General features: G+C 37.0%; 5 protein-coding genes across 8 annotated transcripts; 4 read left to right on the plus strand and 1 right to left on the minus strand.

The window, feature by feature from the left end:
* Window positions 1–24: 24 nt before the first annotated feature.
* On the plus strand, window positions 25–4788 carry cenpo (centromere protein O). Its single transcript, XM_058399594.1, has 6 exons — window positions 25–174; window positions 547–689; window positions 1845–1971; window positions 2669–2937; window positions 3305–3464; window positions 3654–4788. Exons 1-6 carry the CDS (start codon window positions 153–155, stop codon window positions 3761–3763), a joined length of 831 nt encoding a protein of 276 aa, XP_058255577.1. The 5' UTR covers window positions 25–152; the 3' UTR covers window positions 3764–4788.
* A 1786-nt stretch (window positions 4789–6574) lies between these two features.
* tp53i3 (tumor protein p53 inducible protein 3) lies at window positions 6575–10409 on the plus strand. 2 transcript variants are annotated; one of them, XM_058399472.1, is made up of 7 exons: window positions 6575–6675; window positions 7099–7155; window positions 7264–7404; window positions 7480–7747; window positions 7942–8154; window positions 8267–8463; window positions 8559–10409. In XM_058399472.1, exons 2-7 carry the CDS (start codon window positions 7129–7131, stop codon window positions 8745–8747), a joined length of 1035 nt encoding a protein of 344 aa, XP_058255455.1. In that variant the 5' UTR covers window positions 6575–6675; window positions 7099–7128; the 3' UTR covers window positions 8748–10409. The 2 variants fall into 2 exon arrangements, with proteins under 2 accessions (XP_058255455.1, XP_058255456.1); XM_058399473.1 differs by having other exon boundaries at window positions 6646–6663.
* A 171-nt stretch (window positions 10410–10580) lies between these two features.
* dnajc5gb (DnaJ (Hsp40) homolog, subfamily C, member 5 gamma b) lies at window positions 10581–14978 on the plus strand. 2 transcript variants are annotated; one of them, XM_058399474.1, is made up of 7 exons: window positions 10581–10739; window positions 11183–11304; window positions 11667–11880; window positions 11998–12154; window positions 12987–13043; window positions 13161–13220; window positions 13841–14978. In XM_058399474.1, exons 2-6 carry the CDS (start codon window positions 11192–11194, stop codon window positions 13217–13219), a joined length of 600 nt encoding a protein of 199 aa, XP_058255457.1. In that variant the 5' UTR covers window positions 10581–10739; window positions 11183–11191; the 3' UTR covers window position 13220; window positions 13841–14978. The 2 variants fall into 2 exon arrangements, with proteins under 2 accessions (XP_058255457.1, XP_058255459.1); XM_058399476.1 differs by having other exon boundaries at window positions 10590–10743.
* Window positions 14979–15250: 272 nt separating this feature from the next.
* On the plus strand, window positions 15251–18355 carry LOC131359533 (proton-coupled zinc antiporter SLC30A2-like). Of its 2 annotated transcripts, none has more exons than XM_058399470.1 (8): window positions 15251–15455; window positions 15700–15881; window positions 16128–16274; window positions 16875–17028; window positions 17123–17273; window positions 17365–17470; window positions 17555–17689; window positions 17900–18350. In XM_058399470.1, the coding sequence occupies exons 1-8, from the start codon at window positions 15391–15393 to the stop codon at window positions 18043–18045; spliced, it is 1086 nt and encodes a 361-aa protein (XP_058255453.1). In that variant the 5' UTR covers window positions 15251–15390; the 3' UTR covers window positions 18046–18350. The 2 variants fall into 2 exon arrangements, with proteins under 2 accessions (XP_058255453.1, XP_058255454.1); XM_058399471.1 differs by having other exon boundaries at window positions 15297–15455; window positions 16147–16274; window positions 17900–18355.
* A 16-nt stretch (window positions 18356–18371) lies between these two features.
* coq8ab (coenzyme Q8A, genome duplicate b) lies at window positions 18372–26154 on the minus strand. The gene is made up of 15 exons (XM_058399469.1): window positions 25910–26154; window positions 25572–25714; window positions 24624–24947; window positions 23937–24003; window positions 23745–23819; window positions 22667–22792; window positions 21566–21651; window positions 21259–21399; window positions 21067–21148; window positions 20870–20963; window positions 20304–20445; window positions 19896–20003; window positions 19746–19811; window positions 19553–19639; window positions 18372–19444 (listed from the first exon to the last, which is right to left on the minus strand). Exons 2-15 carry the CDS (start codon window positions 25695–25697, stop codon window positions 19154–19156), a joined length of 1815 nt encoding a protein of 604 aa, XP_058255452.1. The 5' UTR covers window positions 25698–25714; window positions 25910–26154; the 3' UTR covers window positions 18372–19153.
* Between the last annotated feature and the right edge of the window lie 321 nt (window positions 26155–26475).

Raw genomic sequence — 26475 nt, forward strand, 5'->3', positions numbered from 1 at the left:
TTTGCGCAAACCAAACGCCGCGTCGATGCTCTCGGGCGAGTTTACCTCTGACGTCTACTTCCGCGTGACCTCACGTCCAGGTTGGAATTGAGGAAGGCGGCAGATTTGAAGACCTGTGTTGCAGGGAGGAGAAAAAATAAATACTGGTTCAAATGGATAACGTGAGACAAAAAGGTACACCTATTGCACTTTTTACACCACTATCCTATGATGACTTATTGCATAAGTGTAAAAAAGATTAGCAAAAAAAAAATTAGCGCCATATTAACTTCTGCTAGCTGGCTAGCTATACCGATGTGTTCTTTTTTAACTACCCACATTGGTAACACTAATACTGGATTGGATGGCAGTGAGCTGTCCAATCAGCGAGCCGCTTTTGAAGACGAGTCTATACTTCCAGCCAATCATAGGCCAGGAGGCGGGTTGTTCAGGAAAGCGGGTGGGAGAAAATTATAATAATAATAATATAAAAAAAGGTTGTCGTGAATTGTTTTCATATAATCAACTTATTAACATTTACTACGTAGGTTTCATTTTCTCTTTCAGGTGTGTTTGATCACCTGATGATCTTAGAGAGGACGGAAGCTGCAGGACATCAGGACTCTGATGTCCTGGAGGAACTTCGTACAACAGCAGCAACACTTCGTGCCAAAAGAGACCGAATCAGGAGGGAAACATCAGCCATAAAGGTCAGTGACTGGACATGGAGAATAATGACTGTTGGGAGAACTGAGAGTCAGTGGTGGTCAGTGATGCTAATCAGTGACTGTTGAGAACAGTCTCATACGAGCACAAGTCAGTGGTGGTGAGTGGAACGTACCTGCTCTCTCTACTTGTATAACTAGTGTAAGCTGAAGAACTATAATGAATGCAACACTGCTCAAAAAGATGCTATATTTGTCCTTAGGCAGTTTTTTAAAACTAATTTGGCAACATTGCCTGATCCAGTAGACCAAAAATCATTAACATTAACAGAGTATTATACACTATATTGGCAAAGGTTTTGGGACACCCCTCCGAATCACTGAAATCAGGGGTTGGCCTTGGCCTCTTAGTTCCAGTGAAAGGAACTCTTAATGCTTTAGCATACCAAGATATTTTGGGAAAATTTCATCCTCCCAATATTGTAGGAACAGTTTGGGGATCCCCCCTTCCTTTTCCAACATGACTGCACACCAGTGCACAAAGCAAGGTCCATAAAGACATGGATGAGTGAGTTTGGTGTGGAGGAACTTCACAGAGTCCTTACCTCAACCTGATGGAACACCTTTGGGATGAAGAGACGGATTAGAGCGGAGACTCTGAGCCATTCCAAAACTGGGATGTCTGCCTTTACATGCACATGAATTTAATATGGAGTTGGCACGCCCTTTGCAGCTATAAAAGCTTCAACTCCTCTGGAAAGGTTTTCCACAAGGTTTAGGAGTGTATTTATGGGAATTTTTGACCATTAGTCTAGAAGCACATTCGTAAGGTTAGGCACTGATGCTGGACTGACTCACAGTCTCTGCAGGGGTTTTGGAAGGGTAGTACTGTGGCAAAGGTTTTCATTGAAAATGTTCACATAAACTGTTAGTCAATTAGAATTTTTTTTATTTTTTGAAAATTCTAAATTTTGGGGTAAAGATGTGTGATAAACCTTGTCAAATAATTCTGAAGAGTTCATATAATTGTGATCTTGTAGTCAACGGGAGAGAAGACAAGTTGCAGGACCTGTATTCTGAACCTTTCATACCTGAACCTTTCACTGCTATAGTAGTTGAGATCAATTGTAGGAGTTAGGAAAATTATTATGTGTTTGCATTGTTATCTGCCTTAACTGTGTGGTACAAATGTCACTTTAGAATCTGAAAGATAAAATGGACCAGGGGCTGCTGCTGGATGAAGCAAGTGAGGAAAAAATTGAACAATATCTGCTGATGTCCCAGCGTATGCAATTCAAGGATCTTCAAACTGCTCATCGACTCATTGGTAAAAAAACAAACAAACAAAAAAAAACACACTCTTAATGACCAGTTTATTAGGTAAACCTGGCTTATACCTACAATCATTGGGTCTTTTATCAATTTTATCTATCTTGCAGGTCATTTCATAGCTCTACAGTTACTGACTATAACCCATCTGTTGCCATAAATATTTTTTGCCCTCTGTATCCCTTCCATCAGTGGAACTATACCAACAAATTCCTAGACATAATGTGGGTGGTAAATGTCACTGCAGAAGTAACCTGCATGGAAGTGTATGGTTCTGTTAGTTCTGTTAAGAGTATTGTTATTAAGCCCTGCAATTTTAATGGGATCTTACTGTTACTGCTGGGATAAAAAATATTTAATCCAATATGAAATTTTCCTCCAACAGCAGCAGATAAACACAAACTGGCTAGCTAGTAGATTTATTGTGTACACCTACAAGATTGACCAACAAGGCGAGTGTGTCGAATATATGGGACATTAAAAACTCAAATAATACTGCAACATTTGCTACACTTAAAGTAATAGTTTATCTACTAAACACACCTATGTGATATTACAACATAAAAGAGTAAATAAATGTAGGTATGATCTAGGTATATCTAATATAAGTTCTGTACTTTCATCTTGTGATCTATGCTTTGTGTTTTTACTGATACTGATGTTACTGATGTTTGTTTGGTGTGTGACTCTTTTAGCTGGATACAACTTGGTAGAGAGCAAACAAGGCAAAAGTGTGTGTGTGTCATTTCACACTGCCTTTGAAGGTGTTTGCCTGGAAACCTATTACATAGAGGCAGACCTTACCCGCAAGGTGCAGATCAGTCGTCATAACATCCCTCCATTTATCCCACTGGAGAAACTCGCCAAGGAAAACCTACAGACTGATTTTAAAGGCTTTCTCCAAACACTCAACCTATACCTCAATGGTTTAGCTGGCCGCAAACAGCAGATTTACCTCACTGAGGTGCGGAAAATAATATCTCTGTATATCTCTGTCTGTGTGTGAACTAAACAATAACATGTTGATATGAGTTTGATTACATTACTAAAATTTGACTGTTTAAGTCTTAGGCATATATAAATGAATGATTTAAGCTTTATGGATTTCAAAATTAATGAAAAGTTTCTAAATATAGAATTTCTATTAGGATAAGTAAGCACTAGTACACAAGATTTCCAAGAAAAACATTTTAGAAAAATCCTTCTTCAGCTGTGTAAGTTTATTATTGAAATACACTTCAGTACTATGATGGAATTCTTGTTCATATTTAATCTTAATCTTTAATCCTTTATCTTTATCTTTGTCTGTTTTCTATCTCTCTATATCATAGGAACTTGGGACAGTAGAAGTCCTTGAGAAAAATCAATTGTGCAACTTTCTTGCCCTCATGTGCAAAGCCCCAGCAGAGAGCGATGAGGCCGTTCTGTGCACGCTGGAGTACGGTGACCTCACCCGATGTCTCCCTACTCACGTTACCATTGACAGTGAAAGTAAAACTATCCATATAATCTCTTATAAGCAATAATTATGAAGCAAATTAATTTTGAAGCATTATTTTAAATGCACTACAATTCTACAACAGTGAATAAAGCACAGTGTCATAGTATTTGAATTCTAACAGGTTTGTACTCAATAACCACCATTATACTCTCTTTTCTTTTCTCTGTTTTTATTTACAGATAAAACACTAATAGAATCTCCACAGTGGAAGGATAATCAAGTGCTGCTCATGGAGACTCCAGTTCACAGTGCCCTTTTGACCATGAGAAAACTGGGAAGCATTTCATGAACACAGCAGAAACCGATTCAAAAGACTATTAATATTTACACAGTCCTTCGATTTTACTTTCACACCAGTCTTTCAATAACGGGTGTGGCATTTTTCAGCTTTTTGGAAAAATTAAGCTAATTTGTAGCAGCATGTAACTGCTGAGGTTTAGGGACAAGAGGGATGTGAAGTATTAAGGGTAATAATAAAAGCAAATGGAAGGTGAGTGCCCGCACATTCTGAGAGAATCAAAGGCAGCAAAAAAGTTTGTACATATTATAGTATATTAATCTTTATATATATATATATATATATATAGTGTGGTTAAATTGTTTCTAATGTCCTGAAGAAAATCTGCATTTTATGTTGCAATTTTTCTCTGTACAGTCGTTTCAGACTTTCCTTCTTTAGCCTCCTCTGTTGTTCTTGGATTGCCAGCTCTTTTTGGGAAATGCTGTCAATCAAGGCCAAGTCTTTTAGATACATGATAGAGAACTGTTCCGATTGAGAAGTCTTTGGCCGTGCAGACGAGGCTGATTTCAGGAGCTTTGTTCCTAGCAGCTGTTCACTTTGATTTGAAAGTGCTTCATTAGAAAACATCCTCAATCCTGCTGGGGCTGAGTTTGGATGCCAGACATGATGAAGATCGCTGTTTGTCATTCTTGTCTCTGATATAGCTCTCATTGTGTTAATAAGAGTTGCACGAGGTTCACAGACTCTTAAATGCAGTAACTTTTTGTGTTCTTTCAGCAGGCATTCTCTGTCTTGATAAAGCAATTTGAGATCCAATTTGTATCTTCTGTGAATTTGTTCCAGTTTCCACTGAAGATCAATGTCTTCTTTGTGATTCTTTAGCCGTGCATCAATATACAGCAAATGATTAGATTTTCTAAAGTTTGTCTTTGAAGTCATACATCTTGAAATGTTATCCTGAAGCACAAGAGAAAAGGGGCTTGAAATGATTACATGTTGTACTTAATATTTTAGAAAGGTTGGACTACATATGAAAAAATAAATAAACAAATAAAATAATCAGTGTAAAATGACATACCTTAACTTGCATCTTTTTTTTCTCAAATAAAACTGGTTTGGATATTCTTGTGTCGTGAGGCTGATGATACACAGAGACAGACTGAGTGTAACTGCTGCTATGACACTTGCTTTAGTAAACAGTGTTTTTTGGTCTAACCAGTTTCACTGAGGTGTTCATCTGAGATGCCTGCTGCGTGGAATGGATTTAGACTACTGTGTTTTGGCAGGAATGGGTATCATTAAAAATTACAATGCAATAGTATTTTTAGATTAAATAATAAAGGTAATAAATCATAATCAGGGACAGTTCAGGAAACAGTTTTTGAACTTCAGGAAAGAAATATTGCTTATAGGCAGTGTATGGTCCTGCTGCATAACAGAACTCCTAATTATTTCTGTTAAGGTGGATAACATGGTCAATATCCATTTTTTTCTCCAGTTGTATACTTTGACATCTCTGCTTTAGGAAAACAGATTTACACTATATTGCCAAAAGTTTTGGGACACCTCTCTTCACTCTAATTCATCTCAAAGGTGTACTATCAGGTTGAGGTCAGGGCTCATGCAGTCCAGTTATGTTCAACTTGCTCATCCATGTCTTTATGGACCTTGCTTTGGGCACTGGTGTGCAGTCATGTTGGGACAGGAAGGGGTCATCCCCAAACTGTTACCACAAAGCTGGGAGCATGAAATTGTCCAAAATGTCTTGGTACGCTGAAGCATTAAGAGTTCCCTTCACTGGAACTAAGGGGCCAAGCCCAACCCCTGAAAAACAACACTGAATTCAATGATTTGGAGGGGTGTCCCAAAACGTTTGCCAATACAGTGTATTTTATCAAGTTATATGGAAGTTTTATATGTCTAAAGCTTTGCATGCTTAATGTGCATTTCTTCATCATTCGTCATCATTTCATCATCATTCAAGAGAAGTGCACTTAACACTGTACAGATGAGAGCAGAGTTTTAAACTGTTGATAGATCAAATGATCTAATAAACAGACAGGAAACTTATATAACAGAACTGACTGAATTGATCAGTGACTACACCGATCAGGCATAACATTATGAGCACTGACAGGTGAAGTGAATAACACTGATTATCTCTTCATCATGGCACCTGTTAGTGGGTGGGATATATTAGGCAGCAAGTGAACATTTTGTCCTCAAAGTTGATGTGTTAGAAGCAGGAAAAATGGGCAAGCGTAAGGATGACAATGGCCAAATTGTGATGGCTAGACGACTGGATCAAAGCACTTCCAAAACTGCAGCTCTTGTGGGGTGTTCCCGGTCTGCAGTGGTCAGTATCTATCAAAAGTGGTCCAAGGAAGGAACAGTGGTGAACCGGCTACAAGGTCATGGGCAGCCAAGGCTTATTGATGGATGCACTTGGGGAGTGAAGGCTGGCCCGTGTGATCCGATCCAACAGACAGGCTACTGTTGCTCAAATTGCTGAAGAAGTTAATGCTAGTTCTGATAGAAAGGTGTCAGAATACACAATGCATCACAGTTTGTTGTGTATGGGGCTGCATAGCTGCAGACCAGTCAGAGTGTCCGGTGTATTTCCCCTGTGATGTTAGTGGATGTGGATTGTAATCAAATTGTTCATCAAAATGAACTAATTTCTTCATTGTAAATATATGAATCTTCCTTTAAATGTTGTTTGTCCATCAGCAGGTTAAGTTGGTGTATTTCAGTTAGAGTTAGTGGAATCTCCAAACCTCACAGACAAGTAGGTCTATAAATAAAGTACAATTTGAACTAACATTATTTAGGTCATTCCCCATCTAGTGCACTTTGGAAGAAGGTATTTGGGTCTCAGCCATGAGGAGGCGTGGACACTGGAGTTTCTGCAGCGTAGCTTTAGCGTGAGAAACGAAAACTCGGCCAAGGTGTGCATACGTGTAAGTTTTATAAGCAATCCCATAGTTATTTCCTTTATAGATGTGTAGTAAGCTGTATGATTATAGCTGTTATGCAACATCCAGCGTCTCTGAACTATTCATACATAGCTGTGGACATTGCATGAAACGAATCTTAACAAAATGGACGTTAACAGTGTGCACTTAAAAAAGAAAAAACTTTTAAAACTACACACACATAGTCACAATGTACACTTATCAAGTTTTTGGATTTAACTCCATTCACGTTTTTGTATTTTTTGTTTACTTCTAGCGGTTGCATGTGAAACATCAGTTATGCGCATATATTTGCGCAATTAGAGGTTCTCGTCTCCAGAATATCTATTACTATATTTTGTGTGAAGTTAAAAAATACATATTTCCGAGATCATATGTTCGGATTGAAATAGTTGTTTCCTTATTCAGTTGTTCAATTTGTTAACATTGCCGGAAGTCATGTTTCAGCATCCAGATGAAGACACTGTAAGTCCATATACCTTAATCTCTCGGTGTCAAAAAAATAAGTATAAAACAATTACTCATTAAACACATATTTGGAAATGCACAATTAAACATGACTCTTTTTGGAAGACAATGCAGGCAGTATGTTGCAAAGGACCAGGTGGCCCGGAGAAGCTGTATTTAGGACGAGTTCCCAAACCCAAACCTAAAGATGGGGAAGTCCTCATTAAAATCTCTGCTACTGCTTTAAACAGGGCTGATTTATTACAGGTAAGCCCACTCATATACAGAACATTTAAAATACACTGCGAAACAGTAACTTGAAAGAGTTGTTTCCTGTAACAGAGGAAAGGTCTTTACCCAGCTCCTCCAGGAGCAAGTGAGATCCTTGGTTTGGAGGCTGCTGGGGTGGTCACTGGTTTTGGCCCTGGACTCAAGGGGAATTTTAATCTAGGTGATAAGGTCATGGCTTTGCTTTCTGGAGGAGGATATGCAGAGTACGTAGCTGTGCCTGAGGAACTTCTCATGCCAGTCCCTTCACATCTCACTCTCTACGAAGCAGCAGCAATCCCAGAAGCCTGGCTGACTGCCTACCAACTTCTGCACTTTATAGGTGATTTAACGCACACAAAAAGCATGAAAGATTACAAAATTTTTAAAGCTTTGATTGGTGTGCTTCTCTTATCTGCTTTTCTTCCTTAGCAAGTATCTTTACTGTCTAAAAAAAGTCATTTTGAAATTTCTTCAACCCAGAAAAATAGCTGTTTTTGAATACTTATTTTCAGTGTATGCTCTGTTTTGTCCTAGCCCAAGTAAAGGAGGGAGAGTCAGTGTTAATTCATGCTGGAGCAAGTGGAGTCGGTACTGCTGCCATTCAGCTTGCTCGCCTGTTTCATGCCGTTCCTTTGGTGACTGCTGGAAGTCCTGATAAGTTAAAGATTGCAGTAAAACTGGGTGCAGCTGCTGGGTTCAATTACAAAGATGGGGATTTCTCTGAAAAGATTCTGCAGTTTACTCAAGGTGAATTATGAAAAGTATACACTGTAATCATCATGTGAACAGTAGAAATATTGCAATGTTTGATTTGCAACCTGTTCTCACTCTTAGCAGTAAGCACTCAATGTTCTTGCAGGTAGAGGGGTTGATATCATCCTTGACTGCATAGGTGGATCTTACTGGGAGAAAAATGTTCGTAGTTTGGCTATGGATGGAAGATGGGTGCTCTATGGTGTTATGGGGGGAAAAGCAGTGGATGGAGACTTGCTTGGCAAACTTTTATTTAAGCGCGGCCACATTCTCAGTAGTCTTCTTAGGTCACGGAGTCTACAGGTAAGGCTAAGGATAAAAAAAACCTTCCCCAATGAATATAACATCTAACAAATATTTTATGTTTGTTGTCTTACTGTGTTCTCTTATTTTGATAGTATAAAGCTGAACTAATTGGGAGCTTCATTGAGCAGGCTTTGCCACACTTTCAACCAACAGACCTGTCAATGTCACTGAGGCCTATAATTGACACAATGTTCAAGATGGAACACATTGCTGAGGCACACAGCTACATGGAGGCCAACAAAAATACTGGAAAAATCATAATAAAAATTTCAGAGACTTGATCATTTTCTTCATACTGATTACCTTTAGGTAATATAGTATATTTTAAATTGCATGCATCTGGAGAACATTCAGAAACATTTTTATGACACATGCAATAAAGATCAAAGATCAAATTATTACAAGATTGCTCACATCTAGGTCAGCTGATATTCAACATTCTTCAGGGGTGTGGACTCAAACCACATGACTTGAACTCAAGTCATCAAAATTTTGTATTCATATCAATACTTTAATCTGTTTAAAGCACATTATCTGTTCATTTTGAATAATCATTAGGTCATCTGTAATGTGAAAGAACAGCTGATTTTTACGTTTTACTTCACAGTACTATATGATTTAGGAGATCTCTAGCGAGTTTGATAGTTAGCTAACACAAATTATCAAGATTAAAGGGTTGGAAAAAGGCTCCTGGTCTTTCAACACTTCCAGATCTTTACACTCACAGAATGGCATATTTCTTTCAGGACATGGCCATGTCTTGCAGTTTCATGATATTAATAATTAAAGAACATATTTCTGTTTACTCCTGGCAGAATGGATTTCAAAGAAAATGTCTGTGAAGTTAAATGCAAAATGCTTCTCCCTTTGTTGAGGAGACTTTCAGCATGTCAGCAGTGATAATGGTGGTGTATATCAATCCTAATAACTAGTGGGGGTGTCAGGGAAAATGGGCCTAGAGTTGAATAGGACAGATTAGCATATTCACTGACCAGGCATAATATTATGACCACCTGGGCACCCTGGCTGGTCTGCAGCTATGCAGCCCCATACGCAACAAACTGTGATGCACTGTGTATTCTGACACCTTTCTATCAGATCCAGTTAACTTCTTCAGCAATTTGAGCAACAGTAGCTCGTCTGTTGGATCTGATCACACGGACCAGCCTTCGCTCCATACGTGAATCAATGAGCCTTGGCCACCCATGCCTGTACCAGGCATAACATTATGACCACCTGCCTAATATTGGTGTTGGTCTCCCTTTTGCTGCCAAAACAGCCCTGACCCTTCATGCATCGTGTATTCTGACACCTTTATCATAACCAACATTAAATTCTTCAGCAGTTTGAGCAACAGTAGCTCGTCTGTTGGATCAGATCACATGGGCCAGCTTTCACTCCCCACATGCATCAATGACCATTAGTCGCCCATGACCGTGTCACCGATTCACCACTGTTCCTTCCTTGGACCACTTTTGATAGATACTGACCACTGCAGACCGGGAACACACCACAAGAGCTGCAGTTTTGGAGATGCTCTGATCCAGTCGTCTAGCCATCAACACTTGGCCCATCGCCAACCTCGCTCAAATCCTTACTCTTGCCCATTTTTCCTGCTTCTAACACATCAACGTTGAGGGTAAAATGTTCACTTGCTGCCTAATATATCCCACCCACTAACAGGTGCCATGATGAGGAGCTGATCAGTGTTATTCACCTCACCTGTCACTGCTCATGGCTGATCGGGGTATATGTGACGTATTTATTATAGTAAAATCACTTCATAGGTGCTTCATACACATGAAAAAAAAATACTGATAATTATAATATTTAACACTGATAGATGTTTATATTTTAAATGACATTACATTTGTTTAAATCTGTTGAGAAATGTGTTATGTTTACACATCAGACTTTGAGGTGTGCCTTCGCCTCATTTGGCTCTCTGTTCACACTGATGCGCATTGTAAGTGGTGTATTTAGCATTAAATGAATGATATTCGACATAATAGCCAATTTATTAGCACGTGACCAAGGTAGGCTTGTCACACCTTGCCTCTGAGATTTTTTTGGAGCTTCATTGTAACCCGCCTTTCCGCATGCTGCTATTTCACTACAGATTCCGGAACAGCACACTTCCTGGTACAAAACAAAAAGTCGCGATTTTACTACGTTTCGTGTTACCGTGACCAAAATGACATTCAGGACATCATAAGAAACTTTGACACAGCCACAAACGCTCTTTATAATTTCACGTGTTCGCCTGTGGAGAGGTAGGTAAATATGATCACTTTGTTAGCGTTTCGCTTCTGAAAGATTTCCAGCACTTGACCTGCTTTAGCCGGTTGCACTAAAAGTTCAGCCATTTTTGGCACGCAGGTTTTCCCTTGGACTGGCTCTTCTTTTCCGCGGGGTTTTAAAAGTAAAACAAACCATCCGATTTAACCCAGGGGTACTAACTTAACTTCTAGTGAGGTTTTTCGCTCATATTACTTTTAAAGAAAACTATACTAACACTGCTTACTGTTTTTCCCCCCTACTTTTGCTTACTCCTGCTATATGCTACTACAGACTAATACTGTACTGAACAGCACCTGGTTGTGCATCATCCATTCAGTTCCTGTTTGTTTCTCTGCGGTTAAAAAAGTGTTGCAACAGGTGTGTCACAGCCATACATGTCTGTTTTCATGTTGTTTTACTTTAATGGGATTTTCAGAATTGAAGGATGACAGATCCCAACAAACCTGGGCGCAAGCTGTCCACATCAGGAGAAAGCTTATACAAGATCCTGGACCTGCAAAAAGGAGCTTCCTCTGAGGACATTAAAAAATCTTATAGGTAAACTGCCATTGCAGGACTATTTATATGAACATTATACCCAAGTTTGCCAATACTGCACATAAACATGAGTACTGGTTTGTCAGGTTGCTTGTTTGAATTCATTACTTCTTTTGCTTTGCTTTGGAACTGAAGCGCTGCCCATATTACAGTAAAGGTGTCCGATGATACGCTTATGCGTTTGAACTGTTGAATAGCGAAAAATAAATACATTCCCATCATCAAACAGGATATTCATAGTCTAATATCGATACAGTTAATGCAGTATTGGTGCATATCTGATATGTCAGCATGCATTTATGTTGGCACACCACTGAATGAGGTGGACATCCACATAAATGCAACAATTAATGTGCTTTCAGAAAACTGGCACTACGGTATCACCCTGACAAGAACCCTGACAACCCTGAGGCTGCAGAAAAGTTTAAAGAGATCAACAATGCTAACTCCATTCTTAATGATGAGACCAAACGTCAGATCTACGATCAATATGGATCCATGGGCCTTTACGTTTCTGACCAGTTCGGAGAAGAGAGTGTTAAATACTACTTCCTCATGTCAAAGTGTTGGTTCAAGGTGGGCAGTGTGTTTAGGTCACTCTTCACTCACAATAGAAATGATTTTTAAATGTAAATATTTTTAGACCGTTACCTTCTTTGATTTCTTTTTAATTTATGTCTCTTGTCTTTTCAGGCACTTTTTTTCTGTACCATGCTCTTCACTTGCTGCTGTTGCTGCTGCTGCTGCTGCTTCTGTTGTGGGAAGTGTGGATCAAAAGAAGAAGAGGAGGAATACTTCTATGTGGATCCCGAGCAACTTGAAGCTCAAATGTTTGAAGAGCAAAACAAAGGTGAAGTAATTACCAATGAGGTGACAGAGGAGAAATAACAATTGCGCAATTTTATGGTCTATACTTGGACCATAAAATAGCTATCACATTTCTTAATATTTAATGAGCTTCTAGTACATGTATCTAATCAGAATGTGTTAGGACTTTGTACTTATAAATATGATGACAAATATATGCATTTATTTTAATAAAGAAAAAAAATTGATATGCAAAAACGTATATACACACACCTCTCTTGAGATGAATCAGTTTAGTTTTTTAGCATTCTTGTTTGTTTATGAATGAATTTTTTAAATAAAACGTTCAAAGTATCTTGAATACAAAGACATTATATGTGTAAATTTGAAGTGGATACATAAAGTGGAAGTGTGTTTCTTGTATAATATGCCTATTACCATTTTTAGTGATGTTAAATGTTATGTTCATGTAGTACAGATTTATGAAGCAGATGTGGCAGAGGCATCACTCTGCTAGTTAAGGTTCTATGAGATGACATGATGGTGTATTAGCATGGAAATGGAAACTTTGAAACCCTTTGTGTTTAAGGCACAGTATACAGATGAAGGGGTGAGAGAGGACAAGATACATGGATAAAAGCATTGATGCATTAGTTGCTTTAGGTAGAGATGAATTCCCATTGGTGGCAGTTTCAGCACCTTTAAAATAATAAAATTAATATTATGCACCATTAGCCATCACACATTACATATACAGTATAGTTTCAAATGTTTTTCTGGGGCAAAAGTCTTTTCAGCACCTAAGAGTATAGATAGAAGTCAGTGTGAGCAATGATTTTCCTTCATTTGCACCTCTTATGTCATTTGCTTTGCAGGAAATCAAACTGTTATCATCGGACAGCCAGTTCCCTCTGCAGCTCCTGAAGCTTCACGTGAGTATTTACTTTACACTATCTGCTGATTTGTGAATTATGTTTACATACTGCCATAGGCATTAAATACATATAAATGATGATGATACATGATATTATTTTGCTTCACTTCTACAGCACAGGGTCCAGTGATCATAGGCATGCCTATTCCTAGTCAAGACCCCAAGGACCATTAAGGTTAGAACATCTATTTTATACTGTACTTCAGTTCACTGCCGTATAGTAGAAGACTGGATGGATCTCACTGCTCCTTCTCATTCCCACTGCAACACCTCATTTGTGTTCTGAGTTCTTTACTAACAAGAAGCAAAGGATGTTTCTGATCAGAACACTACAAAAATTACAAGTTAAAATATTTTGTATATAGTTAAAATTATCTATTCGTAATGTGAAATCACAGAATTGGCAGATTATTGTGTTCATTTCAAGCATTAATTTTTAGAAAGAAGCAAAACTATCTGCCAGTAGAATAAGAAAATTTAAAAATAGGAAAATATGCCTAGAAATATGTCTAATAATCTTAGATTTGGTTCAAGCCCATATATATTATTATAAGAAATAACATATTTGACTAGATTCAAGATATCACTTGCTAAGATGTCAGATTTTGCAGTGTACCATCATCCCTGAGGAACCTGTTTAAGGGGTTATGCTGAAAAAACGGATATTTTTGATTACTGATCTATTGGTAAATTAATTCAGGATGCAGCAACTGGCTGGATAGGGGCACATATTGTTTAATTTTGCTGAATGAGATTACGTCTGTTACAATGCTCCATTTCTTTTTTTTCCTGTAGGTGGAGACAGCATACAGCCAGCTCTCTACAGAACATCAGTCTTTTGCCTCTAAGGATCAAACTTCTGTACAAAAGTGGCTGGCCATGTTTTTGGACTTGGCCCACTGTCAGTAAGGGGAAAGTTAAAATTCAGTGCAGCACTTGAGGAAATTTTGGCTGATAGGCAGGGGCTGTATAGTGTGTGTGTGTGTGTGCATGCACTCTGTGGACTGAAAGTGGTTCAGAATGTACCGTTTACACTTACTGTACTTTTCCTTCTGTTCTTTTAATGTGGTATCAAGTTCTTTCCTAGATTTAGATATTTATATAGTGAAATCTTTTAAATTAACAGTACCTAATTTGCTTTTGACTGAGTTTCTCCAGCCCAAAGAAATATACTGGTGTTCATATTGTACAGAGTTTGGAAAAAGAAAATGTAATTATCAAATATCTTTAGGAGCACACAATACCAGCATGTTTGGTCTGCCTTCGTTTGTCTTAATTAGCAAATTTAAATGGGAAATATATAATAGTTTAAATGACTGTGGCCCTGTGAGACTTTAATATTTATCTTTTCTCATAAAAAATATTGACAGTATTTAAAATGTTTTAAATATTTATCATGGACAAACACTTTATAGGCAGCAGGGATTGGACTATGATGCTGTATTAGAGCATTTTAAGTTAAAATACTCTGCTTAAGAATGTACTGTGATTAAAAAAATGCAAGCAAATATTAGTTTTTGATATCTACATACAAGTCCATATTTATATCTGCCTCCAAATAAATGCTGTGTATTCAGGCTCTTAGTGAAATACATTAAACCCCCAACCCCATACCCTTCACCCCCACACACACAAACAATTATAATTTGTATAACTTGTCTCTATTTTATTAAAGACAAGTCATAGATTACTCAGGTATCTGCAAGATTGAGATTTTTCATGCTTCTGGGATCTCACAAAACTATTTTTCTTTTGAGAAATTTAAACAATGGCATAACTGTAATGAGTCGTCTAATATTTTTTTATATTAGTATAATGCAAAGTCGATACAGTACAATACTTCAAATGTTTGTGCAATATAAAGATGTTTGTATTTGTAAATTGGAAGTGTATGCAATGATTTAAATGGAATAAATTATACTTTTGAGTGCCAGATTGTTGTATCTGTTGAAATTGTTGAATAACACGGATTATGTGCCGTTAATTCGATGTAAATTAATTTTTGATTTTATTTGAATGTCCCACATATGCCACTTTTTATGTAAAGCTTCAGAGATCATAGAAATTGTAAATTTAGTCTTGAATGCTGTTTATCTAAGTTATATAAGACATAACCTTGGTAGTGGGATTGAAATGGGAATTTTTTGGCCTTGCTTATCTTTAAATAAACGATATGTCCTGAGACTTTAAACATTGCGCAATGTAGGGACAGCATGTGAAACAGCATATGGCCACTTTCTGTTTCTTGCTGCACTTGCAATTCTGTTTTCTAGTGTGAGGAGTCTGTGCTTATTGCACTATTTGTTAGTATTATTTCAGAGGTTTGGTTTAGAGAAAAGGATTCCATGGTAGATTTGGTAAAGTCTCAATTCACAAGGCCGGAAAATACTCAGTATTCCCTTCTTCTGGGGTAAGTCATAAGCTCAAGTACAAGTACAATTTCAGTTTTGGGGAAGAGATTGTGCCTTCATTTGTGAAGGTCTTACAAGGTTATGTATAAGGATACCAGACAATTTCATACAAGAATCTTGGATTTAGAGAAAAGATCAATGGTTTCTGAAACCTTCTATTTCCAAAAATCACACTGTACAGTATCTATTAGAATGAAGTTCTTGAAACGTCAAAATTTTGATGCTAAATATGTTTATTTTCAGTCCCTCTGATGAGTTGAATGATGACTACATAAGCACTGAATTTGAGGATGAACAGTGGAAGCCATTTCACTGTCATAGCAACCGAGCAGCATGCAGTCAAAACTACGAGAAATTAGTAGCCCAGAGGAAGCTGCTAATCACATGCGTGATCTGTTTGGTCTTCATGATCGGAGAACTGATTGGTAATATATGTATAAAGCTACTTCTAACATTAATCACTATTAAACGAGCATAATGAATGACTATGGGATGTCATAAGCACATATAATCTAACAATCACAAAACTATAAATCAAAAACACAGCTCTACATGTTGATTCTACAGACAAATTCTGTGGGTTGCATTGACTGTCTAGTTTTTCCCTGTTCCTCATTTTAAAAAATCTTGCTGTATATATCTGCCTGGCATTTGAATTTCTTCTCTCATAGGTGGTTATATTGCTCATAGTCTTGCTGTAATGACTGATGCAGCCCATCTTCTGACTGACTTTGCCAGCATTCTGCTAAGCCTCTTTTCTCTGTGGATCTCCAAAAAACCGGCTTCAAAAAGCTTGACTTATGGCTGGCACCGCTCAGGTTAGATCATTGCATTAACTAAAGTCCACTGCTTTATTATTGTTAAAAGAGACATTAGAACTTTTTAAAAAAAAAAAAAAAATCATGTTTGAATTCTTTTAATTCTTCTTGATTTCTAGTGATGTCTGAAATTTTACCTTTTAGCATCATCTGCTTAGATTCATGCACACACAAATATGCATGCTATTACACTATATTGCCAGAAGTTTTGGGATGTCTGCCTTTACATGCACATAACTGTAATATGGAGTTGGCCCACTTCCCGTAACTCTTCTGGGAAGGCTTTCCACAAGGTTTAGGAGTGTGTTTATGTAAATTTTTGACCATTCCTTTAGAAGCACGTTTGTGAGGTCAGACACTGATGTTGGACAAGAAGGTCTGGCTTGCATTCGCCACTCTAATTCATCCCCAAGGTGTTGGGAGCATGAAATTATCCAAAATGTCTTGGTATGCTGAAGCATTAAAAGTTCTTTCACTGGAACTAAGGGGCCAAGCCCAAATTTGGAGGGGTGTCCCCAAACCTTTGGCAATATAGTGTAGCCAGTTTTAAAAGACAGCTGAATTTGATTTTTTTTTTTTTTTTTTTTACACATTTTCCAGAGATTTTGGGTGGCCTTTTTTCAGTGCTGTCCATTTGGGTAGTGACTGCTGTATTGCTGTTCATTGCAATCCAAAGGATCATCAGTAATGACTATGAAATTAATAGCAACGTCATGCTCATCACCTCTGGCTGTGCTGTGGTGGTAAATATCTTGTAAGTGTTTTGATGGCAACAGTTTAATAATCTGGTGAACTATTAAACTCTTTCAAGTAATATTATCATTGTACACTTGTGGGATTATTTTTAGAATGGCATTTATTCTACACCAGTCCCCAGGGTCTCATGGTCACAGCCATGATCACAATAACACCAGTGTGAGGGCAGCTTTCATCCATGTGCTGGGAGACTTGCTGCAGAGTCTGGGTGTTCTGCTAGCCGCAACAATCATCTACCTTTGGGTAATAACCATTTTGTTAGGCACAATATATCTCTTTTTCAATTAAATTAAAAGAACAATTAGAGGAATAATATATTTCCCCCCCTATTCAGCCCAAATGGAAAATAGCAGATCCTATTTGTACATTTTTGTTTTCCATACTTGTGCTTGCAACAACATCCACTATTCTGAAAGACATTTTCAGAGTGCTCATGGAGGGTAAGTAGATAATCAAACATTCAAAGTTATCAATCATCAAATGTTTCATAAGGCAACAACAGTATATTAGGTCTTTGTTTTAAGGAACACCACCCGGTATAGACTATGACTCTGTGAAAGACAGCCTGCTATCAGTCAGAGGAGTCAAAGCAACTCACAGTCTTCATATTTGGGCACTGACCATGAGTCAGAATCAGATGTCTGTCCATGCTCTCATAGGTAAGCCTATATTAAGTTTCTCAAGAAAAAAACCAATATTAGTTTTTCACAGTATTTCATTTAGCAAGTGAAATAACAGACTGGAAGAATACTTCCTTTTGTTGAACGTATTCTATAACTTGTAATAAATATCAGGCAAAATTACTGTATAGATACTGTCCACAATATATTTAACAGTATGTTTAAAAATTAAATCATGTTTTACTCTAGATGAACAAACTGATCCACATTCTGCACTTAAGGATATGACAAAACTGCTCCAGACTGAATTCAGCTTCCACAACATCACCATTCAGATAGAAGCATATTCAGATGAAATGGCTTACTGCAATGAGTGCCAGGACAGAAGCGACTGAGTTAGTGCAGGACAATGTCCTGGAAAGCACAACCTTCTCAACACTTTAATTAATGTCATACACTGTGTTTATATTTTAGTGTACCACCATCTGACATGTTTTATATTCATCACGGATTTTGAAGGCAACATTTTTCTCTAAACTGCATATGGTACATATCAGTATGTCAAGGCTTTTGCTGTCTTTTTCGGTCAATGATCCCTGTATTTCTGTAAAAATTTCAAAGGCAGAATAGAAAAATGTTCTTAAAGCTTTATGCATAACACAACACATTAGGCTGTTATCACTAATTATCTTCCCATAACAATGTTTTCTAAAAGTGTTTTATTTCCCTGAGCAGTTATCCAATGCTTCCCCTTTTTATTCATTAAAAATTATGGCACAACATACATTGTTGGAAATGTCTTGTTTTAAATTTACTTGTAGCTTACTATGTAACTTGTCATGCTTGCAAGATACTACTGATCCTTCCATCCTTTTTTCTATTACGGAAAACTTACCCTTAAATCTGTTACAAAACACTGGCACTGGAGCATCCTTCCTACAATGATATACATTTACCCATACCAACAATTTTTCAATATCCTTGACAAGCAATTACAACCAATGTCCCTGTAATAATAATAATAATAATAATAATAATAATAATAATAATAATAATAATTATTATTATTATTATTATTATTATTATTATTATGTTTAAATACATGAATGTAAAAATAAAAAACCTTAAGATTTTATGAATTCAAAAGCACTGTGTTAGATTTCAAGAATTCAAAAGTGCTTTGGTATTTACGCTTTTAAATACTGGTGTCATGTTTCTTGGGATCACAAATGAACTTTAACAATTTTTTTTGCAAATTCATTACCTTTTACTTCATGCCATTCAGAAGTAATTCAGACAGTAATTTTCTTAAGATGCACATCATATCACAATATAGTGATTGTAATTTTTTTCCATAGAAACATTTCATTACAGAAAGAAGCAGACAACATCCTTCAATTCTGTCCTTTTCCACAAGTGCACATTTAGAAGCGTCACGAATTTTTTTTAAACATGTAGTCTGACTTCCCGAACTTCCCTATAAGCTCCATACAAAACTGCTTGCTAGTCAGTTTGTATTTGTCGATCACGCCAATATTTGGAATAGGCCTCCTGAAACATGTTCTTACAGCGCAGCTTGGCTTTGAGGCGGGAGCAGATAAGAAACGAGCCTCCCATCTTGCGGTGCAGTGAGTAGGTCTCTTCTGGAGGAGGGGTGAGTCGCTGCTTTAGCATAACAGGGATGAGGCTGTGGATACGCTCTGTCGTACTCTGAGTGCCAAAGTCAAAGGGCTCATCTGAGGCAAAAGCCTCCCCAAGGATCATCACTGCATCCACATGGGCATTCATCATTGCCTGCAAAACATTTGTAAAAATAAATAAATAAATAAGAGAAACCACACTTCAAATTAAAGAGCAGAATATAAACATGCACGCAGTGTTATATCTGGTGAGGAATCTTACCTTCGTCTCATAACCTGTCAGAAATTTCATATTAATTGATCGTTGTAAAACGCCCTCTTTGTCTCTGTCTGCTGCAGCCTTGATGATCTAACAGGAAGGGGAAAACATTTCTTATGGGTGTGATATAATAATTGAGATGCTGCTTCTGCAATTAATAGAATGACAAATTCATACACAGTTAAATCCTCTTTACCTCGATATATACATCTGTAAAACTTGCATCAAAACCCCTTGTGGCTCCAAAATCCAATAGTGCAACCTGAAAAAGTTAGTCACAATATCCAGAATTAATTACAGTAAACACTTAAAATGTATTGTCAATAATAAATAAAAGATTATATACCTTGTGCTTTTGTGGGTCAAAGAAGAAATTTGACCAGTTCGGATCAGTCTGCATATATCTGAACTCAAAGAGCTCTCTCAAGCAAAGAATCAAAATCTGTTCACAGATCTGGTACAGAACATAGAAGAGGAAAGTTCCATTGAAACAGTTACATAAAGGAATAATTTCAGTCTATCTTTTAGGAATACTGGGCTCAGAATATATGTTCTGTAGGACGGTTCAGGTGAGGGTTTGAACACAATTTCCTCACATACAAATGTTAATAAGACTCTCTTATTAAACAGGACACACTGTCCAGTTTTCATTGCTAACCAAATTTATAACAAATAAATCAGGTTCATAAAATCTGGATGAAATGCATTTACTTCTCAATTTACAGCCCAGGGCTAACTTTATTTGTGGACTTACCTCATTCTTAAGTTCCTGTGGCAGGTCCTCAGCTTTATCCAGAGGGAAACCAGACACCAGTTCAGTAGTGAGGACGTGCTGGCTGCTTAGTTCATCCACGACACTTGGCACATAGAAGAAAGGGTGACCCTTCAATAACTCTCTGTAAAGCACATAGATAAAAAACAAATTGTTAACGCTCACATATATGACTAATCATAAATCATAATTTACTTTCTGGGCATTAAGTTAGTACTCTGTCAAACATGGTAGAAAGGGACGTTCAATTTCATCTTTTCTAAAATGTCAAAATGCAAGAAAAACAATTCCTTAGCTGGCAATGATCTTTGACCAAGTACATTCATCTATCAGCCATTCTTATCATGAATCTATGTTCAATGATTTATTTCTTCTGTGCATTCCACCCCCTAGCATAGCAAGGTACACTACATGCCTAGGATGACGCTTTGAGAAATATGCAGACCAGTAAGCAATATGAAAATGACATGATTTAGTTACATGTGATGAGCAAAATAATATTGTCAAAAAATATTGTCAGTATAATCGCTGCCGTTTCATATACTCACTGGAATCTTTTGGCACATTTGGCTTCCCTTATGTAATCACACTCTAGAGCAAGTTCCCTGCTCATAACTTCTATCAAGTGCTCTGGAAACAGACCTGCACCAAATGGTCATATGAACAGACCAGGTCAACAGTTTGAAGCATTTGTACTACAGATGAAACAAAGGTCCTCATATTTAAATTCTATCAAAATTCATACCTTCAGGTAACGCATTACTCATACTGAGGACAGCCATTAGGTTATTGACATCACTGCTGATGCTTTTGGCCACTCCAGGGTACTAGTAAATATACAGGGGAAAAAAAACCCACCAATCACAATTCTTCAGCATGATTAGCTTTTATTATCATTGTTTTTATTACTGTGTGTTGACAAATGTATTTCGATTACCTGGATCTTCATAGCCACCTCTTTGCCATCCTTCATCCTAGCCAAGTGCACCTGACCAATCGAGGCAGCAGCAAAAGGCTTCTCTTCAAAGAACTCCAAATTTTCACGCCAGTTTGGGCCCAAGTCATTGCTCACTACTTTCTACCAAAGAAAGAAATCGCATCAGAATTTACTGCATAGTGCTTGTACTAGACATAACATGCTGCCATTTTGCACTAAACAGGAACATCACATGGGCTCATTTGTGAAAGCTTATTTATAAAGCACTGGAAAAGCAGTTTTTCAATTCTCACATTTGAAACTATACCATCATTTGCTTGGTTGGCATAAAGTCTGCATTCTGTCGAACACGGTCAAAGATCTTTGCCAGCTGAGGATTGATGAAAGCATCATCTAGGAAAATAAAAATAAACTCATGGCTCAAATGGTGACTTGGCTATATAAACTAAAAGCAAAGTAAGTTGCAAAATAAGAAGCTGCCAGATACAGAAATGACTCGACTGATTATTACGGCTGGTAAGCAGTCGGGGACATTTATTTTAGGCTATTGCACATTTAAGCCAGCTGCTTTTGGTGTGAGCATTACTCACGTTACATGATCTATGGTATAGTATTGTTCTTTTAATAGGTACAGTTTGGGATTTCACAACAATAAGTTGTGACTTTTTTTTTTTTAGTTAAATAGTTAAGTGACAGTATGCTGCTGTACCAAGAACCTAAACTTAACATAATATAGTTTTAAGTATCAATGGATCAAGTCCATAGAAAAACTGTTTAAAAATAGTAAATATACTACAATTCAGCCAAATGGCTTGTGGCCATGGAAAGCATTAACAACCTTAGCTGTTACAGCTATCAGCATAGATGACAACTTTAACTGCGGGCATGCGCAGTAGGACGTAGCAGCTGCAGTACAAACACAGCCATAAAACCAGGCATGGATCCAAATGAGGTGGAAAACTACTCAGGTGAAAAAGTAAAGGTGCTCAGCAAACACAGACACGCTCCTACATAGCTTCCCTAATGCCTTCAGAAAGGTTGCAGTGATATTGCAGGATGACATTTGTGACGAGGCACACTGCCACATTCTTAACCGAAATAAACACAATCGTGTGCACAAAGTAGGGGCAGTATATACTATAGACAATGCCAAGGGCAGGTCAGGGATGTGGTGAAGGCAAAAAAACACTGCACAAAAAAAACTGGACACAGGCTAAGGGACAAACTAAACAACACTGGAATCTACTTGTTCAAGACGTAGGGAGAAAAATCCCTAAACATGTTCAAATTTACCAGCATTTTATTTATGACCAACAAAATATTTAATTTGTATATTCACATCAAAGAATGTACTGCTGATATTAGAACGGAGGAAAAAAAAAAAAATTGGAGTGTAGTAATCTCTCACCTTGGATGCTGAGCATTTGCCCAAGTTTAAGAGCAGCTCCTCTAACTTTACACAGAGTCCGAACAATTCGTTCAGCATTAGCCTCAGAGACAAACGGGTTTGAATCAAAGATAGCTTTTTTATTCCCTGCCGAAAAGAAACAATCCGTACAATACAAAGGAGCATTTTAATTGACACTTATAGTGGGAGAAATAAGTGTTTAACACATCAACAATTATTCAAACATATTTCTAATGGAGCTATTGACATGCAATTTAGAACAGACATTGATACTAACTAAATAAACATACACAGCTAAATAAATCATTATATTCCAGTCCATAAAGACATTATGTTCACTAAAGTGGAATGACAAGAAAAATGTATTGTACATACTAACTGAAATTTAATGCTTGTTTGAGAAGCCTTTGTTTGTAGTGACAACTTCAAGATGCCTCCTGTACACAGAAACTAATCTCTCACAGTGTTTAGTTGGGATTTTTTGTGGGATTTCTTCTACATAATCTTTAAATCTTTTCCAGCCCATTTGTGACTCTTGATTTTTAGTTCAGGACACAAATTTTCCATTGGCTTTATTTTCTTCCTATGGAACCCACCAAGTCTCCTTTATAGTGTGTTTTGGATCATTGTCCTAGTAGAAGATTTTCCTGGTACATGGCTAATTGGAGAACCAATTAGTGAAATCAGTTGGTTTAGTCCTTCTTCTTATTGTGTTCAATACTTTATTTCCTGTCACTTCTCTTCACTGCACATAACGGTTTATGGATTTCCCCCACTGTATGTTACTTGCTCACTGCTGGCACTAAAAACTTACATGATTCACATTGATAGCTCTAAAATAAAATTAAATAACATCAGCTCTTAACATAACATGCCATAATATGCCAGTTCTCGAATTTACCTAAACGGCACAGTAAAATAAAATAATAAAAAAAATTATTTTTTTTTATATATATATATATATATATATATATATATATATATATATATATATATATATATATATATATATATATATATATATATATATATATATATATATATATAATTTTAATATAAGATTAAGGTATGTAGATACCTTTTTTCTCCTGTGATCTGAGACTCTTCTTTGCCACTTCAGCAATAGCTCCCAACCCTAGGCCAACTGCCAAGCCTAAAGGTCATGGATTATGGATTATAAATTATACATTATACTGATGGTGTCCACCCCACACTACTGCATAATTACTCTACAAGATGCTTCCATTTGCATAAATGAAAACTGTCCTACCTCCAAAATTTGCCAAACGTCCCAGCCTTGTAACTGGTACTTTGCGCTCACGTGCGCTCTCGCTGAGCTAAAACAAAAACAGAAAAATACTATTTTTTATTATTATTATATTAATTATTGTTTATGTCAAGTTTAGGCAAGATGCACTATTTTAAATTATATCTTCATTACACCTGAAGGTACAACCCTACAATGGACATCAAAATGTTGAAAAATAAAGTGATGCCAATGGTTGTGAAGAAGAAAAAGTCGTCATTTTGTGTTCAAAAGAATTTTTAACTGAATTGTTTTATAACCAATCCAAATCTGCTTCAGTTTAATAGTAGTATTAACTGATAAGAGGTTCATATTTACAGGCTGATGTTTATTTTTAGAAATAGTGATTGCCTAAATGTTTTAATGAACTGTTATGTATTGACAAATAAATTTGATCTTAAGTTATGACCAAAATATTACATTAAGGGTTTACATTTCATGTTTGTTTTTGCAAACTAAACAGAATTGAAATAAAATTTGATCCATATTCATGGCTTTGAAATTCTGCTTATAAAATGTACCTTGACCTCGGTAGATGATGCTCAAAGCCACGTCATGACATTATACATGCTTTTGTCTAAAATAATAGCGTACGTATGTACTGTCTACCTAGTTTAAATGTTATGCTTTCATTAGGGGTTTCTACTTTACCATCTGCTTGTGTTTCTTGAATGCGTCAGGTCCTTCTTTTTTTGCATCACACCAGTGCCAATGATTTTGATGGAAGGAACGGGTCTGGTTGTAGCATGGAAGTTGTGGTTGTGTATACCCTTGAAATAACTTGCATCTGGTCTTCCCCAAACATTTGTGGTCATAATTGTTGATCGCTCCAGTGCCCTCTGCATTGTCTTTTAGAGCATTTAGAGCTCTGACATGCTCAGCACTATCCGGTCCTGTGCCAATGTGAGGAAAGCTATAGATTGATTTTACATCACCTCTATCTGTTGCAACAGTTCTCTCAGTGCAGCTATTCTCCTGCAAAAGAAACACACCACATAACTTCACAACATAATCTTTACTACAACAAACAAAAGGTGTAAGGGATGTCAAAGGAATTAACTTGTTGGGAAATGTCTTATGTAAACAAACATGTGCTGATAGCCATGACTAATATATTATTATGGTTTACAATATTATTGTGATTATTGTATTAAAAATATCACATTGTAACTAACAAAACAACACATTATTTTGAGGACAATTGGCACCATATTTATGCATATACTGTTTTATATTACACATACTGTACATCTCAATATATTATTTAACTGATCATCAGCATATGCCTACTTATGGCTTGCCTATAAACGGTTTGTTCGGCTTCTGGCAGATTTCTGTAAAATCCAATCCAAAAGCCATTTGTATTAGATTTATCATATTAATCCTACAAACACAGGTCATTTTATGCCTAAAGAGCTCAATGCAACTTTACTACTGTGAACTGAAAAATAAATTCAATAAAATCAAACAGCAAGTATTTCATCAGTCTTACATACACACTGCATTTAAGAGCTCTAACACTCAATAGGTGTTAGTTTAGTCGGTTTAATACCAAAGTTTAAACCTGGACCTGTAAAGTGAGGTAGATTGATGCTTTACCTGTTCTTTCTGAGGATTTTGTGCAAGACTCAGGCGTTCTCTCCTCTGAACACTCAGGAAATGACTCTGATAAGCCACTTGCCTCAGTCTGGTCAGTCTCCTCATTAGCAAAATATCTGCTGCCATGACTTCCCCTTTCTGACCTGCAGGTTTCCTCAAGTTTATACCACAAAACAATTCAAAGTTCACAAGTTCACAATCAACTTAAACAACTGCTACAATGCGTCTTAAGCCACACTGCATTTATCCCGGTTAATGTCAGAGGAATTATTGGGATAATTAGTTTACTGCATTAACGCTTATAACGGGTAACAATATCCAACCGCTTAATTACTTACCACTAAATCCGACACGTCTCTGTTCCACAAATGAAAAACTTGAACTGCATACAGGAGTCACAAGTGCAAGAAACTATCCTTCAGCAGCCTCAGTGGCATAGTTAGAAATACTGACTGACCAGCAAGTGCAACTAAACAAAGTAGTACTAAACACTGCCATTCAAGAAGACATTTAGTCTTCTTTAGAAACAGACGTATGAACAACAGCAGGCGTGGAGGCGCGTTGACCTTGCAAAATACACTCTAACATTTATAGACGTAAAGTAATGTGACTGCCACCTAGGGGTAAATACTGCGACACACAGCCTTCATTTCAGGATTTCATTTGGATTTAAAGAACAGGGAGAAGCAGAAGCTGAAGATTGGCAAAATAAAACCCCAGAGTGGCTTTTGGATGTTCGGTTCATGTGTCATTTTGACTCATTTATTACCAGCTGAGACAGATAAGATATATTTGAAAGCACAAATCTTAAATCCATTTATTGACATTTACATTTCTGGCATTTGGCAGATGCCCTTATGCAGAGAAAAGTTGCTCTGGATTTTATACCACTGAGCAATTGAGG

This window comes from Hemibagrus wyckioides, linkage group LG09, assembly GCF_019097595.1.
Source record: "Hemibagrus wyckioides isolate EC202008001 linkage group LG09, SWU_Hwy_1.0, whole genome shotgun sequence".
NCBI classification, from domain to species: Eukaryota; Metazoa; Chordata; class Actinopteri; order Siluriformes; family Bagridae; genus Hemibagrus; species Hemibagrus wyckioides.